Below are 17,269 nucleotides of genomic sequence, written 5' to 3'. Positions count from 1 at the left end.
CTCTTATGGTTAAACTGCCAAAATCAAGACTTTCTGCTCACCTTCACTCCTTCATTCCTCTTTTCTCCCGCCTCTGGAACAAACTCCCTCACTCTCTTCAATCCCACTCCACCCTCCAGGTCTTTAAAACAGCTGTTCACCACCATCTCTTATCTTCCCCCATCCAAAACCTTGATCTTTTCTACCCCCGCTAATTTCACCCCAAATCCACTTTTTTGAAATACCAACTTCTGTCCTGGAAGTCCTTGGTGTCCTTGTGTTTTAGACTTCTCCCACCCCCCCCCCCCCACCCCCTCTTCCCACGCCTCCTCCCCCCAAGCCCTCTCCCTCCCACACATCTCCCTGCTCTCAAATGTTATGTTTGTGTGCTTCCCCTTCTCTCCCCATCTTGTCTTCCGGTCCCTCTTTTTATATATTTTGTTTGTGAAATAAATGTTAGCTCTTTCACGAGCCTCGATTCAGTATACAAAAAAAAATAAAAAATTTCATTGCTCGGCTAGCATTGTTTGTTTTGCACCTGTACATCACGTGATCTCTATTTGCACCTATACTCTCACCGTAGCTGAGGTCTCAGGCCAGGGGTACAGGTGGAGATGATCAGATCGGGTTGGATATCTACGCGATCGATGAACTCCGTGAACGAGGTTTTGGTGCAACCATTGATTCTCCAAAATATAACTACCATTGTGATGCGGAGGGCGTTTATGGTACGTACAACAGCAACCAAACCTGTGTGCATCCCCACCTGCTGTTCTACATGAACCTCTATCCCAGTCCTTGTTACCTCCTTTATTAACTAGCACCTGATCTCCACAGTTTTTGAAGGCCTGCAGGCGGAAGTGCTGGCTTTGCGGCAGAGCAAGCATTTTGTGGATGAAGTGCTTTCCGGGCAGGAATGTGGGGTGCTCTTGGACCGCACATGTTTCTATGCAGAGCAGGGCGGACAGATCTTCGATGAGGGATACATGATTAAAGAAGACGAGGGAGAGGATGTGAGTTTGACTCTTGTTGTAGAACTACAAGGAAGGAATAGAAATTGCATATTTAGAACAATTTTTTTTTCTTCTTCTTTAAAAATCAAGTTGTGGACATGTTGACCAAGCGTCATTGCTTAATGGTGACATCTGCACAAAGTCCCTCAAAATAAGCGACATACAGTATTGATCTTCGAGCCTGATGGGTGGCATGGCTCGGAAAATGGAGACGGTCACCTCAAATATTGCCCAGTAAAGTCTGAGTGTTCATTTGATGAAGCAGCATCAGTTCGATATTTGATGGTGACGCTCATTGCTCAAAGAGAATTGCTCTACAATTGCTATCCGTAATGTTTAGCCCTTGTTTTTTTGGAAAATTCTAAATTTGCTTTCTTCCTATCAAGGCTAATGACTTTGTACATTACGTTTGACTGCAGAAAACGTTTTCATTCAACAATCCATATCTTGCATCTATCTATCTCTGCAATTCCAGTCATTAATGGACCCCCAGACCTATTGACATCACATGTTTACCGTAAGGAATTCTGGGAGAGGGGGTGGGGGGGGGGGTAGGGAGGGAGGTTTGGGGAGCAGCAATTTACTTTCGGAATCTTTTCAAGTCCTTGTTAAACTTTAATTGGGAACAAATTTAGACTTTTCAAATTGGCACCACTTGTTAAACTAGATTTGTAAACAGTATCTGGAAGCAGTATCTAACAAACACCAGGGGACAGGAGAGGAAGGGGGTTCATATATATGCTGGTGGGTGAACGTGGCTCACGTTTCTGAGTTGTGTGATGACGATCAGGAAGAAGAAGAAGCCGTACTCACAAATTCATACACTTCCGGAATTGTTTGATTTATTTGTATTCAAATGTCTGGTGATTGTTTTGTATTTATTTATGTGAATGTGTACTTGTTTATAACTATCATTAATTTTAAAAGGCTTAGGCACTATTGAGCAGTAAAAAAAAAAAAAAAAAAACTCCAAAAAAACCATCTTTTTTTTTTTCCCCAAATTTTCTTTTTTGCCTAAAACACTCCCAGGCACTCACTGATGAACCTCTGAAAGTTTGACGAAGATCCGTTCAGCCAACTCTGAGAAAAATGGCGACACACAGACAGACAGACAGACATCTCTCTTATATAGTAGATTCGCAGAAGTACCCGGCGCTGCAGGGCAGGAGAGGGGGGTGGGAGAGGGGAGGGGAGGGGGAGGGAGGGGAGGAGGAGGGGGAGAGGGTAGGGAGGGGGAGAGTGGGAGGGGAGATGGGGGGGATAAAGGGGGGAGAGGGGGGCACAAAAGAGGAAGGAGAGGAAGGGGGTTCATCACCTCTTTTGTTGAATATATGCTGGTGAATGTGGCGTTCATCACGTTTCTGAGTTAAGTGTGATGCCGATCAGAAAGAAGAAGCAGCCGTACTCCCAACTTCGCACACTTCTGGAATCGTTTGATTTATTTGTGTTCAAATGTCTGGTGATTGTTTTGTATTTATTTTTGCGAATGTGTACTTGTATATAACTATCATGAATTTTAAAAGGCTTCGGCACTATCGAGCGTTTTTTTTTTTGGTTTTTTTTAACGAACTTTTTTTTGTGGAACCCTATCAAATATCAACATTTTTTAGCCGCGTCGCAGACGCTGCTCATAGAGTGCCCTCTGCTGTTGTTCTTGTTCTTCTTCTTCTTGTTCTTGTTCTTGCAGAGAAGACAAAACCTCAAAGCTCCACCCATTCTGGGAACCATAGCTCCACCCATTGTGGGAGAGGCTTCATATAAACAAATATCCACCATTTTATTAACTCGCATAGCTTTGAGGCCTGTTTTGTAGGCCCGTGGTGTCTTGCTCTCTCACACAGTTTTCTTTCAAATCAAATTCGATATATAATTTCATTTTTCACAGTCGCTAACATAGTTTTAGACTCGGTTGAAAAAAAACGGGAAGAAAATCCAATGAAAGTTGCCCTTCATAGAACGAAATGAATTCTCAAAGGCCTGTAACTTCAAGTCCATTGTGATATATATTTTTTAAATCGCGGCATGGTCAGTCATACACCGCCCGAAATAACAGACGGGAAAATGCCGAGATATATTGTTTTTTTTTTAAATCGCGGCATGGTCAGTCATACACCGCCTGAAATAACAGACGGGAAAATGCCGAGATATATATATTTTGTTTAAATCGCGGCATGGTCAGTCATACACCGCCTGAAATAACAGACGGGAAAATGCCGAGATATATTAAAAATTCGTCCATTTGATGACAATCGTCACGATGAAATATTTAATTTATACGTCGTCACAATAATGTGGAGAGAGGAGCATAGCTTCGTTCACGTGTCGCCACACACGGGAAATTGCCGAGATATATTTTTTTTAAATCGCGGCATGGTCAGTCATACACCGCCTGAAATAACAGACGGGAAAATGCCGAGATATATTAAAAATTCGTCGCCACACATGGGAAATTGCCGAGATATATTTTCACTTTGCACAAAAATAACATCAAGTAATCGAATCAATAGGAATGTCCTGTGCCTATAACATCGACGTTATAGGCACAGCTGCATCTAGGCATTGTGTAACATCGATGCGGCTTTTGTTTTAATTAAAACTTTTTGTTTTGAAGACGAATGCACCCTATCAAGAACAGTTCAGCTCTGAATTAGGCAAACAACTTTTAATGGCCCAATACAATGATTTATTAATAAATGGGAATTAACCATTTTATTAATAAACGGAACTTGTTTCCAATAAACGGTATTTATTAATAAAGTAAATTGCAGCATTCCATGTACTTCTTCCATGTACAGGTGCTTCCAGCTTCCAGCACCATTCTGGGCATTGTTGTTCTATTGCCTGCCTGTCCTAATGGGAATACTTTGAACCACACACAATATAAAGAGAGAAAAATAACAAGATTATATCATATGCATAACCTGGTAATTAACTCAACCCTTCAAGAACCTGGAAAAAAGTGGTCTTGCTAATTACCAACCGGGCAGGAAATGTGAACCAATCATGCTTATCCTGGCTTAATATGTGCTAGTTGAAACCATTACTGCAAAAAAGATATTCATCAATCATTTTTTAATTTATGAAGAAGAAGAAGAAGAGTAAGAAATGCCCAATGAATTGTCAAAATATATAAGTTGTGTGTTGTCAAACAGTAACGGACTAGCTACGAGGGCCAGTCAATAAGTCACCTTAAAATGGCGATATAAATTCGAGAATGTAATGTGTGTAGTTGTAGACGACATGTGTTATATCTATGGGTAAGAGTCTTGTTTTGCCTGTTTTTGATCTGACAACATTGAGCGTATGACATCAGTGGAGCAGTTCCAAGATGGCGGTTCCCTTAGAAGCATGCACCAGGGAGGAGCAACGTTCTGTCAACGGTTTCTTGGGAAGTGAGGGTGTTGAATCCCAGTGAAATCAATCGCAGAATGAAGATGCAATATGGTGACGCATGTTTATCGCTGCATCAGGTGTATGACTGGGACAGGAAGTTTAAAAGTGGAGTGTCCAGTGTGGCAGACGCTGCTCGCTCGGGCCGGCCTCACACAGCCGACACACCAGAAATGGTTGCAGGAGTTGAGCGCGTGCTAAGGGAAAACCGTTGTATTACGCTGGAAGAAGTATTCACAACGTATTGTATTCACAACGTGCTGGGGTTCCGCAATAATGTCTGCAAGGTGGGTGCCTAGACAACTCACACCCGCACTGAAAGAACGGTGAGTGGACGCATGTAAACAACTTCTGCGATGTTACGAAACAGAAGGCAACGCTTTCTTACAGCACGTAGTGACTGGGGATGAAAGCTGGGTCCACTACTTTCAGCCAGAAATCAAAGAGTGGCGCCATTAAACTTCACCGAAGCCCAAAAAAGTCCACACACAGCCGTCCGCTGGAAAAGTGATGCTGACGCTCTTCTGTGATAGCCGAGGCCCACTTGTAGAGCATTACATGCCCAGAGGGACCACGGTCATCAGTGCATCATAGTGACCTCCTTAAAAATAATCTGAAACCAGCAATCAGATCAAAACGTCGTGGACTACTCACTACTGGTGTTTTGCTGCAGCATGACAATGCTCGGCCCCATACTGCCCGCGCTACAGCTGCAACAATCGAGGACCTGCATTTTGAGTGTTTTCCTCATCCACCCTACTCGCCAGACCTCGCCCCTTCGGATTACCACATATTTGGGCCACTTGAGGCTCTTGGTGGAACCACTTTCTGATCCGACAAAGGGGTCCAAGAGGCGATGCACGAATGGCTACACAAGCAGCCAAAAGATTTTTTTCCTAGAGGAATCCAGGCCTTAGTAAAGCACTGGAACAAATGCATTGAATGCAATGGAGATTATGTTGAAACATAACACAGTTGTTACACATGTACATGCAATAAGCAAGTTGTTAAACATATTTTAAGGTTACTTATTGACTGCCCCTCGTATTAAGTGAATAATTTACTTCCTGCAATGTAAGCATTCGATATCATATAATAAAGTAATAATAGAAAAATACACATTCATGGTGTAATGGTGAGAGCATCCATTCTGGGAGGTCGATGATTCGAACTCCTGTTGAGTCATAGCAAAGACTGACAAGAATGACTGCATGGTAGTCGCAACCTATGACACAAAAAAAATTTTTTTCCCGCCTCTGCCCACTCAACTCCCTCATCCTTGCTGTTGAATGTATATAATTCATCTCCGAGGGTCTTCATGGTTTTGTTCATTATCTATTACGAGTCTGACAGATAGCTGGGACTGGTGTCAGACCCCCTAAGCCTAAGATATGTCGCATTTGAAGACACGCCTCCCCTCCTCCCTTCCAATCAACACTCTACCCAAACAAAGTCAATGGAAATCTGACGCAACAAATCCAGGCAGTGTATAATCAGCAGAGGCCTACTACAGGCCTGATAGGTTAGGCCCACCAGAAAATCAAGATGGTGGCCATATTATTTTGTCTGGGTGCCATGGTGGGTGGAATCAAGTGACAAATGTATGTAGGGTCCGACAGCTGCCCGATTAATGGGTGCACATTTCAAAAATCGACTCCCAACAAGAATCACAACAACAACAACAACAATGCGAAGCTTCTGTAGATCTGCAAGAAAATGGTATTTGCTGCTTCCTTGCTTGACTCATCAATCACAGTGGTAATCGTAGTGCAGGCTTTGATGGGCCTAACAGATTTTTACGGCATAGCCCATAGGGCAAAACCGTCTAGAACAGTGTTTGTCTGTCCATATATATGTATGTATCACATGATCACATGACAGGGGTGATGTGATGTCATTACGGCGGTACATTGGCTGACTTCACACACCGCCATTTTGAATTCTATGCCGTTCAGGCCGGACATATCATTTAACCTGTCATGTATCACAATCGCCATGCTCTATCTTTACATTTTTCATTCAGTGTGAAACGCAAACAAATCGATTGTTAAAATGATCATCAAATATTGAAAGCATCGGCGTTAGGGTCTTCGAATGACACAGTGCGTATCGGCCTTAGGCTTCATGCCTTCATAGTTCATGCCTCACTGTCAGGCCGCTTCAGACAAATTTGCCCAGGTTTCTTAATACAGTAGTATTATTTTCGTAATGATAATAATAACGTTAATAATAATAATTTAGTAAATATAATCGTAACGCTGCAATCCCTTTGTCTGTCGTGATTGCAAGGTTAGTGGATTGAAGCGGTGTATGGTTGATTCATTGTTGACTCGAAGCATATAGAATAAACCAGTGTCTCAATGCAATCTCTTTACTTCCATGGTGACAAACAGCTTAGAGACTTGGAGTACTTCAAAATAATTAAATACTTACATTATTTGCTAACTGGTATCTCCACCCAGGTCATACTATCCTCTTCAACTAAAGTATCAAACAAGCCCAGCTACGCCGCTGTTACACTTTCGGTCTTTTTTTTAAGTAAAGAAAGTTGAATAATAGAAATGTCGTCAATTAAAAAATATAGTAGAAGCCCAGCCAACCATGTGCCTGGAAGTGTTTGCTCATTTTGTGTGTCGAGGTGCTTTTAACCAATCATTTGGCTGTGTGTGACTCAGCACAACACCGTTTGAAAAATTACCCCCTTTTCCCCCTCCCCCCACTTTCCAGGACATTCCAAATCTAATTTGTACATATATTGGATTGCTTCTAAACCTTGCTTAAATGAGCAGACGGTACCTTTGGTACATCAAAGGAAACGACGGTGACTCATGGGTCTCTGAAAACTGGTGCTTGATGATAAATCCTCGTGTTGTCTTGGATCTTACTGCGAAGGACCTTTCCCTGCATGCTGTTTATCCAATGAAAGATTACATCTGCTTGTATTAGTAAATGGATCCCTGGCGTCGTGGAGTCGGGCACTATTCATTAGGCATCCTTTTCATGTTTCTACAGGTAAAATCATCATATTTCTCTCCAGTTAAAAACAAATTCACATCATCATCCAATCCAAATGATCTGTAATAAAATTCTGAGCCTTTCATGCAACCAGACTGATTTTCAAATATTTTTCCATGACAAGGTGGACAGGTGAGCACTTTCTTCAGTCGTGTCGTGTCCAAATTTCATGGAGCTCACCCATGAACTCTCTCACCCGTGGAAGGCATGTTCTTGTCTGGTAGATGACACTGCAGTACAATTCTTCCCAACCACTTTGGTACCATTTTCCTGGTACATGCCTACTGTAGCCTCGATTGACAATTTAACTTCAACAACCTCGGACTCATTTGATCCTCGGCCCACAAAGCTCATTATTTCAGCAGCCGCTACCTTTTTATTACCCCTTTTTCACCCCTGTCCACCCTGGTTATGTTTTTCACCCGTTTGTCTGTGAACAGGATATCTGAAAATGGTGCGGTCGAATTCAGATGAAATTTGGTGGGCAGGTTGGGTTTGTGACGAGGATGAATTGATTAGATTTTGGTTCAGGTCTCGATGCAGATCGGGCCTATCAGTGGGATACAAAACGTAAACCGTTCAGCCTGGCGGAGGTTTGCGCTCTACCATGTGCCGTTCCAGTTATGAGTGTTTTTATCACTTCTTCTCTTGGTTTAGGCCACTGCACTGCTTTAAATGTGGTTAATAATTTCCTTGCATGGCCTCAATCTTGCATTAGTATCTCAGGACCAGATCGTGCATGGCTCAGATCTTGATGCTTCTCAGACTGTTTGCCAAGGGTTTTCATGCCATACCCATCAGTTTATCTCGATCGTTAAACCAAGAGAAGATCTCTCTGACTCTCTTGAAAATCCTCGCTATCTCTTTGCTGATGACTCTACTCTCTGTCGCTCCATTCTTCATCCCTCAGATCGGCAGTCTGCAGCCTCCTCACTCTCTGCAGACCTGGACAAAATCACAGACTGGGCAAACAAGTGGAACATGTCTTTCAATCCTGACAAATCTCACACTCTTACGATGTCTCTCCGAAAAGATCGACTGGACAAACCTCCCATCCACTTTCTGAATAATCCTCTCCAAGAAGTTCTGTCACTCAAGCTTTTGGGTCTCACTATCTGCCATGATCTTTCCTGGGAAAACCACATTTCAAATCTGGCCTCCAAAGCCAGTCGCCGACTGGGCATCCTCCATCATGCGAAGTCCTTCCTTGGCACACCTGAGCTCCTCACCACATACAAGGCTTTCATCCGCAGCTCTATGGAATACTGCTCTCCCCTCTGGTCTGGTGCTCCTGCCTCACACCTAGCTCGTCTTCACGCTGTTGAAACCAAAGCATTCAGAATCATTGGAATCTCCCGCGATGAAGCTAACTCCAAGGGCCTTTCACTCACTCACCGCAGGCAGGTTGGTGGTCTTTCCGTCTTCTACCGACTCCTCTCTGGCCTTGCCCCCCCAGCTCTCTCTGGGCTCTGTCCCGCAAATATTCCTACAGGTCGCACAAGATCTGCCTGCAACCCTCTTATGGTTAAACTGCCAAAATCAAGACTTTCTGCTCACCTTCACTCCTTCATTCCTCTTTTCTCCCACCTCTGGAACAAACTCCCTCACTCTCTTCAATCCCACTCCACCCTCCAGGTCTTTAAAACAGCTGTTCACCACCATCTCTTATCTTCCCCCATCCAAAACCTTGATCTTTTCTACCCCCGCTAATTTCACCCCAAATCCACTTTTTTGAAATACCAAATTCTGTCCTGGAAGTCCTTGGTGTCCTTGTGTTTTATACTTCTCCCACCCCCCCCCCCTTCCCACACCTCCTCCCCCCAAGCCCTCTCCCTCCCACACATCTCCCTGCTCTCAAATGTTTGTGTGCTTCCCCTTCTGTCCCCATCTTGTCTTCCGCTCCCTCTTTTTATATATTTTGTTTGTCTGGTTGATTTGTTTGTGAAGTAAATGTTAGCTCTTTCACGAGCCTCGATTCAGTATACAAAAAAAAAATTAAAAAAATCGTACCCACAAGGCCCGATGACGAGGCTTGGCAGCTTTGCTTTTACCGACCACCTCTCGTCAATTTGTCGTGTCATAATATGTTCCACATTTGTTTTATCATTCTTTTACCGATATCCTGGCAATACTCAGATATTCTTTTAGCGACCCATACAGATTTGTAACACCTACTGCAGCTTCAGCATCTTATTTAACTGAAGTTCAATCCTGGATGATTGTTGGGTTTTTAATTCGACCATTTTGAAATCGGGTCCCCCTTTAGCTTTTGATCCATCTTCCTCCTGAGGCATTGAATTAGAAAAGGTTTTTTTTTTTGTTTTTTTTTGGTTTTGCTCATTCCTTCCTGGTAAGACTTTTGCATTGCTCTGGAGTACATTTGTGTGCACATGTGTGTGTTTTTGGAGGCTGCTGGGACACCGAACCTTGTGGACCGAAAGTTGCATTTGGGTGTGATATATTTACTTTCTGAATTATTGCTGTTGAATTATTGATTTTAAAATATATAAGTGATGATGTCATGAGCTAAATACGTGAGAACAAAAATGAAAAAAATTATTGAGCAGTTATTGCATTTCAGTTCGTGCTTTTGACTCGAGTGGGTTGGCCACCTTGCGTGCTCGTGCTTGCACCTCTCATCCCAGAATATGGAGTTCACAGTGAAGAATGTACAAGTTCGTGGAGGATACATCCTGCACATGGGCACATTGTATGGAAAACTCCATGTTGGAGACAAAGTTCGCCTCTTCGTCGATGAGGTGAGGGGATTGTGTGTCCCGTGAAGCAAATCTTTTAACATGTACGTTGATGCCAGTTTGGGTAACGGAACCACGAGGAGAACTAGATTTCGTCAAGCCTAGTTTGTTTGTTGGCAGGCAGTTCAAAGGATTTGTTCCATAAACTTAAGGTTGACAAAATTGGCTCGACGAAAGAAAAGGAAGAAAAATACAACAGGCTGAATGTTGACTTGTTCCGGCAAAGGGCCAATGCTCGAAGCGTCGGTGCTACGTTGCTTCCCATGGCAGTTAGCTTACCTAAAACTTTATTTCATTGAACCTATTACATCTTAGCACAACCTTGCTTCTCACACTAACATGTAATGCCAAAATGGCTGTATTTTAATCAGGTTGTACTTCCTGGTACGCCTTTATCTGTCTTGTGCAGGCTCGCCGCCGACCCATAATGAGCAACCACACGGCAACACACATCTTGAACTTCGCACTCCGCTCTGTGCTGGGTGAGGCAGATCAGCGTGGATCGCTCGTCGCCCCTGACAGACTCCGCTTTGACTTCACTGCACGTGGTGCCATGTCGAGTGCTGAGATCCAGCGCACCGAAGAGTGTGCAATCGATTTCATGACGGAGGCGAAGGCAGGTGCTTTTCCTATCGAAGCCTCATCCTGTCTTGGAGTTGAATAATGATGCAGTAAAAATGACTCGTTCGTTGTCCACACAGCCGGTGTACACAAAGGAGGTGCCTCTGGCGGCTGCCAAAGCTATCCAGGGATTGCGTGCGGTTTTTGACGAGACGTACCCGGATCCGGTCCGTGTCGTCTCCATCGGAATCCCCGTAGAGGACATGGTATCTGATCCCTCCAGTCCAGCTGGTTCACTTACCTCTGTGGAATTTTGTGGAGGAACGTAAGTGCGTGTGTGGCTTCTGTGTTGAACTTGCATTTACTTCACATGAGTTTATTTTGCCACTATTCCATTAATTGACGTTTGCTTCCCGACACCACTATTTGTCTTGGTGATCATAGGTAACAACATGCAAGTTCTGCAAAGGGTTTGAAGAAAGGATTTTTCCCCCTTTCTTCCTGTCTGGTTCCCACTGCTCTAATCCATTCGACCCTCCACAGCTCCTCCAGGAGGAAGCACATGTTCTTCCAGTAACCCATCCTGATTAAACTCCCCAAATTCAGGCAGAGTGCACGCCTCCACTGCGTTGTTCCTCTTTTATCCTGTTTGTGGAATCACCTTCCTGAGGCTGTTCACTTTCTGATCCCACTCTTCCCAGCAGGGCTTCAAGTGATGCACCATCATCTCATGTCATCCCCATCCCTACTCGTAATCTATTTTACCCCCATTAACAACACCTAACCCAACTCTCTTACTTGCAGGTTACTATGCTTCCTCTGCTCCCGTTGTTGCATTCCCTTACTTATTGTGTCCATCTGCCCCACTTTCAGTACGTTGCCTTTTTAACTTGTTTTTCCATTAAATTGACATTTGTCACCTCGATCTTGTATAAAAACGTTGCATCTTACTATAATTCACCAAATGTCCGTCTGTCCGTTTGAAGGTACCGCAAAAACGGCTGAACCGATCGCAACGATATTTTCGGTGGGTAATTCTGGGACCCCTTGGAGTAAAATAGGCTATATTGTTTTTCCAATTTTTCCAATTTTCCAGTTTTTCCAAACAATGGAATAATATTTACCGATATGAACAGTGACGTGGCTTTTGTTGAAATTCTACAAATACTGTTTATTCTACGTACCAGGAGAGAGTACATCGACTCCTGACGAACTCTTCTTATATAAACGTGCGGCTCTGAAGTAACACGGCAGCGTGTGCAAAGCGACTGAGAAACAGGTGTAGCGGCCGCTTCCGTGTTGCAGATTCGGCGCGCACTCTTCACACATAAACGTGCGACTGAGAAAGACGTGTAGCGGCCGCTTCCATTTTGCATAATTCAATCGTTTTTCAAAATGGGCGCCATGTACTGTTTAGATTTAGATGATTTGCGTGTGATATGATTCAACGGATATTTATATGAATCGTTTAAAATAAAAAAAGCCTTCAATTTCTGATATTTTGCCTTTTCATTTGGGCTTCCCAATTGAAGCCCCGCCCATAGGGCGGGTACCGTTGCTAGTCCATTTAATGCCTGCTCCTATATACAGTATATATATATATATATATATATATATATATATATATATATATATATATATATATATTTGTTTTTGTTTTTGTTTTTTATGTTGAAGGCTCCTGGCACGGACTAGATAGTCCTCATCGAGGCCAGGCAGAAAAAAAAGGGCTGTATTGATAGAAAAATGAAGAAAGAGAGAATAGTTCAAGAGTTTTTGAGGAAGTAGAAAATCTGCTTTTTGAAAAGGGGAAGGTCGTAAGTGTTTGGAAAAAAAAAAAAAAACTTTTTTTTTATATACAGTGCATTCAGAAAGTATTCAGACCCCTTCTCTTTTTTCACATTTTGTTATGTTGCAGCCTTATGCTGAAATCATAAGCTTTCTTTGGCAGTCTGGCCACTCTGCCATAAAGCCCAGATTGGTCGAGTGTTGCAGTGATGGTTGTCCTTCTGGAAGTTTCTCCCATCTCCACACAGGATCTCTGGAGCTCCGTCAGAGTGACCATCGGGTTCTTGGTCACCTCTCTTACCAAGGCCCTTCTCCCCCGATTGCTAGTTTGGCCGGGCGGCCAGCTCTAGGAAGAGTCCTGGTTGTTCCAAACTTCTTCTATTTAAGAATTATGGAGGCCACTGTGCTCTTGGGAACCTTCAATGCAGCATAAATTTTTTTTGTAGGCTTCTCCAGATCTGTGCCTCGACACAATCCTGTCCCTTCCAGGATACACTAAGGACACACTGTAGGTACACACACCGAAAGATAAATAGTTTCGACAAAAACACAATTGTGAAAAATTACTTAACTTCGAAAGCGTGAGCGCATGGACAGCTTCGAAAAGACGTGACCTCGCCGACAAAGATCTCGCGAGATCTCCAAGCTCTATCTCCAAGCTCTATCTGTCTCTGAGCTCTATCGGCAGTTCCTTTGACCTCATGGCTTTGTTTTTGCTCTGATAAGCATTGTCAGCTGTGAGACCTTATATAGACATGTGTGTGCCTTTCCAAATCATGTCCAATCAATTCAATTTACCACAGGTGGACTCCAATCAAGGTGTAGAACAGGGTGGTCCAAAAATTTGAAGATTGGATTTTCATTTCTCCACAAGGCTGCCCCTATTCCTATTGAAGAAAGTCGCTTGTGGTGGAAATTTGAGCTTGATTGGACAATATTTAGAGGTTGCTCAAAATGTTGACAAATTTTAATGAATAATAAGATACAGAATTTTTAGCATCATCCATCAATTCATAGATAATTATCTATTTTCAATTACTCAAATTATTTATTATTGTTATTGTTGTTGTTTGTTTGTAAACTAATAATTAATTATGTATAATGTACCATTGTACAACGTGCATGTATGTTCAATTGTTCATTGTTCAATGTTCATTCATACAGTCGAATTAAGATTAAAAACAAAACAGTAGATAAAACATTCATGTATTAATTTGACAATAAATCATTTATCGGAAAAAAGAAATCATCCATCAGAAAATATAAAATATGTATCAGAGACGATAAAACAAATCTATCAGAACAATTAAAACTAGAACGCCACTCAGTAGAGCGCATACTCCCGCCGTGGGTCAAGTTGGAATAGTATGATTTCACCAAAGTTTGAGGGAGTAGTTCAGTGACAACACAAGACAAGACAACACAAGACAGACACTGCACAGATATATATATATATATATTTAGAATATATAGAAGATAATGTAAAAAAAAAAAACAAGGCAATTTCACTTACATTTTCGGATTCAACGTTCAATTCCATATTGGTGAGAGTATTTTGAGGCATGTGTGACTTCAAATAAAATTGTAAGCCAGGAAAACGTTCGTTTCATTCCTTAGGGATACAACATGTAAAACTGGCCCAAACGTGAAAACAAAACTCGCTCATTTTAAGTCGCTCAAGCTAATGCGACCACTCATTCTTCTGGGAAGAATCCCGTGCACATGCTTGTCACACTTATAAGTCACCTAAGTCTTTATGAGTTCATCAAATACTGACACCGCGATTGACATTCGCTGAGGTAAATGTTGATGTCTCTTCTGAGGTAAAAAAAAAAAAAAAAAAAAAAAAAAAAAACAGTTTTAAAGCATTATACGTATCAAACGATACATTTTATGAAACGGGGAAACCTAATACACACTTTGGTGGTTTTAAAATGACAGAATGTCTTAATTAGAAGGAAAAAAAAGAGCATTGAAGACAACAACAACAACAACATGCATTTTAAAGGCCATTTTCCCTGCTAGAGCGGGGGTTAGCCTTGCGGTCCCCATGACAATCTTCTCCATTTTGCCCTATTTTCTGCATCTCTCCTTGTTAACCCCCTTGCCCGCATTTCTTCTTCCACCATCTTTAGCCAAGTCTTTTTCGGTCTTCCCCGTCCTCTGCTTCCTTCTACATTCATTTCCATCACTCTTCTCAACCAGTCACTTTCATCCTTCCTCAACACATGACCAAACCATCTCAACCTGTTCCTCTTCACAGCATCAATCACAGGCTCTATTCCCATCATCTTTCGCAATTCATCATTTGTCTTCCTCTCTCTCAACGATACTCCACACATCCACCGAACCATTCGCATTTCCACCCTTTCCAACCTTCGTTGCTGCTCTACGTTTATTACCCATGTCTCGCTCCCATAAATCATAACACTTCTCACACATGCAGCATACACCTTTCCCTTCAGCTTCAACGACACTCCCCTCATCATCAGCACGCCACCCAGTTCCCGAAACTTCTTCCATGCACATCTCACTCGAGCAACCGTTGCCGAGTCTGATCCACCTTCTCCATTCAGCATGTCTCCGAGGTAGCAAAATGTTTTCACACCTTCCAGCTTCACGCCGTCTCCAAGATCCAACTCAACATGTCCTCCATCTGCAGCTCCCTCTGTGCACACCTTACATTTGAATGTAGCTGCCACACTGGTTAATGACCCTCTCAGACCACTACATTTTTGATGAACCCACTCAGCGCACATTGTACATTGAATGGAGTTCACTCCGACACCCTTCCTACACACAGCACAGGGCCACTTCCCAGTTCTTTCCACCTCACCACATGCTTTACCACTTGCCATCACCTTCGTCTTTCCGATATTCACCTTCAGACCTTTTGTCTCCATACATTCCTTCCACGTGGTCATCTTTTCCTTCAGTCCATCCATACTTTCCGCAATCAACACCAGATCATCTGCATACAACAACTCCCACGGTAAACCCTCCTTTACGTTCTGAGCCAGCACCTCCATCACAGCTACAAATAGTAATGGACTTAGTACCGACCCCTGATGCACTGATGCACTGTGCCTTGCGGTCCTGATGCACTGATGCACAGCATTGAAGACGACGCTGCTAAAAAAAATACACCGCTCTAACGCATAACCACGAGTTTAAACTACATTTCCAACAAATATGAAAACTATTTTCATATCATAATGTTAAATATAGAATATATAGAAGATAATGTTTAAAAAAATGAGCCCTATCTTCCAATGGTAAAAAAATCCTTCAAAAAATTCCTGGATCCGGAATAATATCCTGAGCTTCACCAAAAACTAAAGAATTCTTCCTTATCCCAAGGGCAATCATCCCACCAACTTTCATCCAAATCCGTTCAGAACTTTTCCAGATATCTTGTTCACAAACACACAAACGCACACACACACACACACACACACACACACACACACACACACACACACACACACACACACACACACACACACACACACACATACACACACAGTAACAAAGTAAACATCAGAATACACATAATTTGAATGATTTTATGTAACATTGTTTTCAGAAACTTGTGTTTCAAAACATTGCCTACTTCTTTGAGCACGACAAATTCTACTGTGTGACAGAGAAATGTCTTCAATGGTATGACCAAGAGATTGTGCAAAAGCACTGGCCACAAACATAGCATGCCGATCTGAGAGATTTACTCTGTCCAGAGTTGCCACTATTGCTGGAGTGATCACCTTGATGGGAGCCTTTTTCACCTGTTTGGCAGAAGATGGACTTTGGAGTTTGAATTCATTGTTCCCTGAATCGGAGCTTTCAATCTGACTCATCATCATCATCAACCACAGCCGATATTGATGGAACAGATTGCATTGCTGTTAGAGCCTCAGCAGCATGTTTCTTCTTTCTTTTATCTTCATTCTCAAGCCTGATACGCTTTCTGTTCTCCTTCACTGCCAGAGTGTTGTCCACAGATCCCATACGTGAACTTGAGGGATCCTCACGCTGCATGATGAGGAATGCTTTGTCTTCTTCATTCGTCATTTTCTCAAGCGCATCATTTGGTGAGATATCGAAGAGGGATTGAAGATCATCTTTGAACATCCGCTCCTTCACTCTATACTTTTCGAATGTCTGGGTTCTATTTTTCTTTACCAGTTTGTAGGCATCATACAACTTCAAAAGTTGGCGCTCACAGGAATCTACTCTCTGCACTGGAATTCGTGCTTTCTCCCAGTATGCACACACAGCTTGTACACTAGGTTTGGCACTTTCACGAACTGTATGGTGTTCTTGTATGTGATGGTACACCATTTTCTGCAATGTGTGTCCTTTGGTTGGTAGTCCCCCACATATTATTTCCTTTTCAGACTTGCCCAGCAACCAAACTGTGGAAGAGCTGCGAGTTTCTGCCATCTGAAAAAAACAGGATAAATTAAAAATGTTATTTTTTGAGCAACCTTTAAATATGTTCCAATTGACCTCATATTTGGTTCATATGATCTTTATAAACATAGGAACAAGGGCAGCCTTGTGGAGCATGGATTTTTAATAGTATTAAATATTACATATATCTGTGGACCACCCTAGTGTAGAAACATCTCAAAGATGATCAAGAGAAATGGGAGGAACCTGAGCTAAATTTCAAGTGTCATCGCAAAGGGTCTGAATACTTATGTCAATGTGATATTTCAGTTTTTTCTTTTTAATAAATTTGCAAAACTTTCTAAAATCCTGTTT

At 42.4% G+C, this 17,269-nt stretch overlaps 1 protein-coding gene across 3 annotated transcripts in view; it reads left to right on the top strand.

Moving 5' to 3' along the window:
• AARS1 (alanyl-tRNA synthetase 1) overlaps nucleotides 1-17,269 on the top strand; it is a 90,939-nt gene that overhangs the window by 58,611 nt on the left and 15,059 nt on the right. For all 3 annotated transcript variants that reach the window (XM_068108747.2, XM_068108746.2, XM_068108748.2), the window contains exons 11-15: nucleotides 563-707; nucleotides 817-992; nucleotides 10,043-10,156; nucleotides 10,563-10,769; nucleotides 10,855-11,039. In XM_068108747.2, the coding sequence (XP_067964848.2) occupies nucleotides 563-707; nucleotides 817-992; nucleotides 10,043-10,156; nucleotides 10,563-10,769; nucleotides 10,855-11,039 (827 nt within the window). The remainder of the gene's footprint in view (nucleotides 1-562; nucleotides 708-816; nucleotides 993-10,042; nucleotides 10,157-10,562; nucleotides 10,770-10,854; nucleotides 11,040-17,269) is intronic.

This window comes from Myxine glutinosa, chromosome 2 (assembly GCF_964187855.1).
Source record: "Myxine glutinosa chromosome 2, kmMyxGlut1.1, whole genome shotgun sequence".
NCBI classification, from domain to species: domain Eukaryota; kingdom Metazoa; phylum Chordata; class Myxini; order Myxiniformes; family Myxinidae; genus Myxine; species Myxine glutinosa.
Note: the sequence above shows the minus strand (reverse complement) of the source record. Positions and strands in the feature narration are given on the sequence as shown.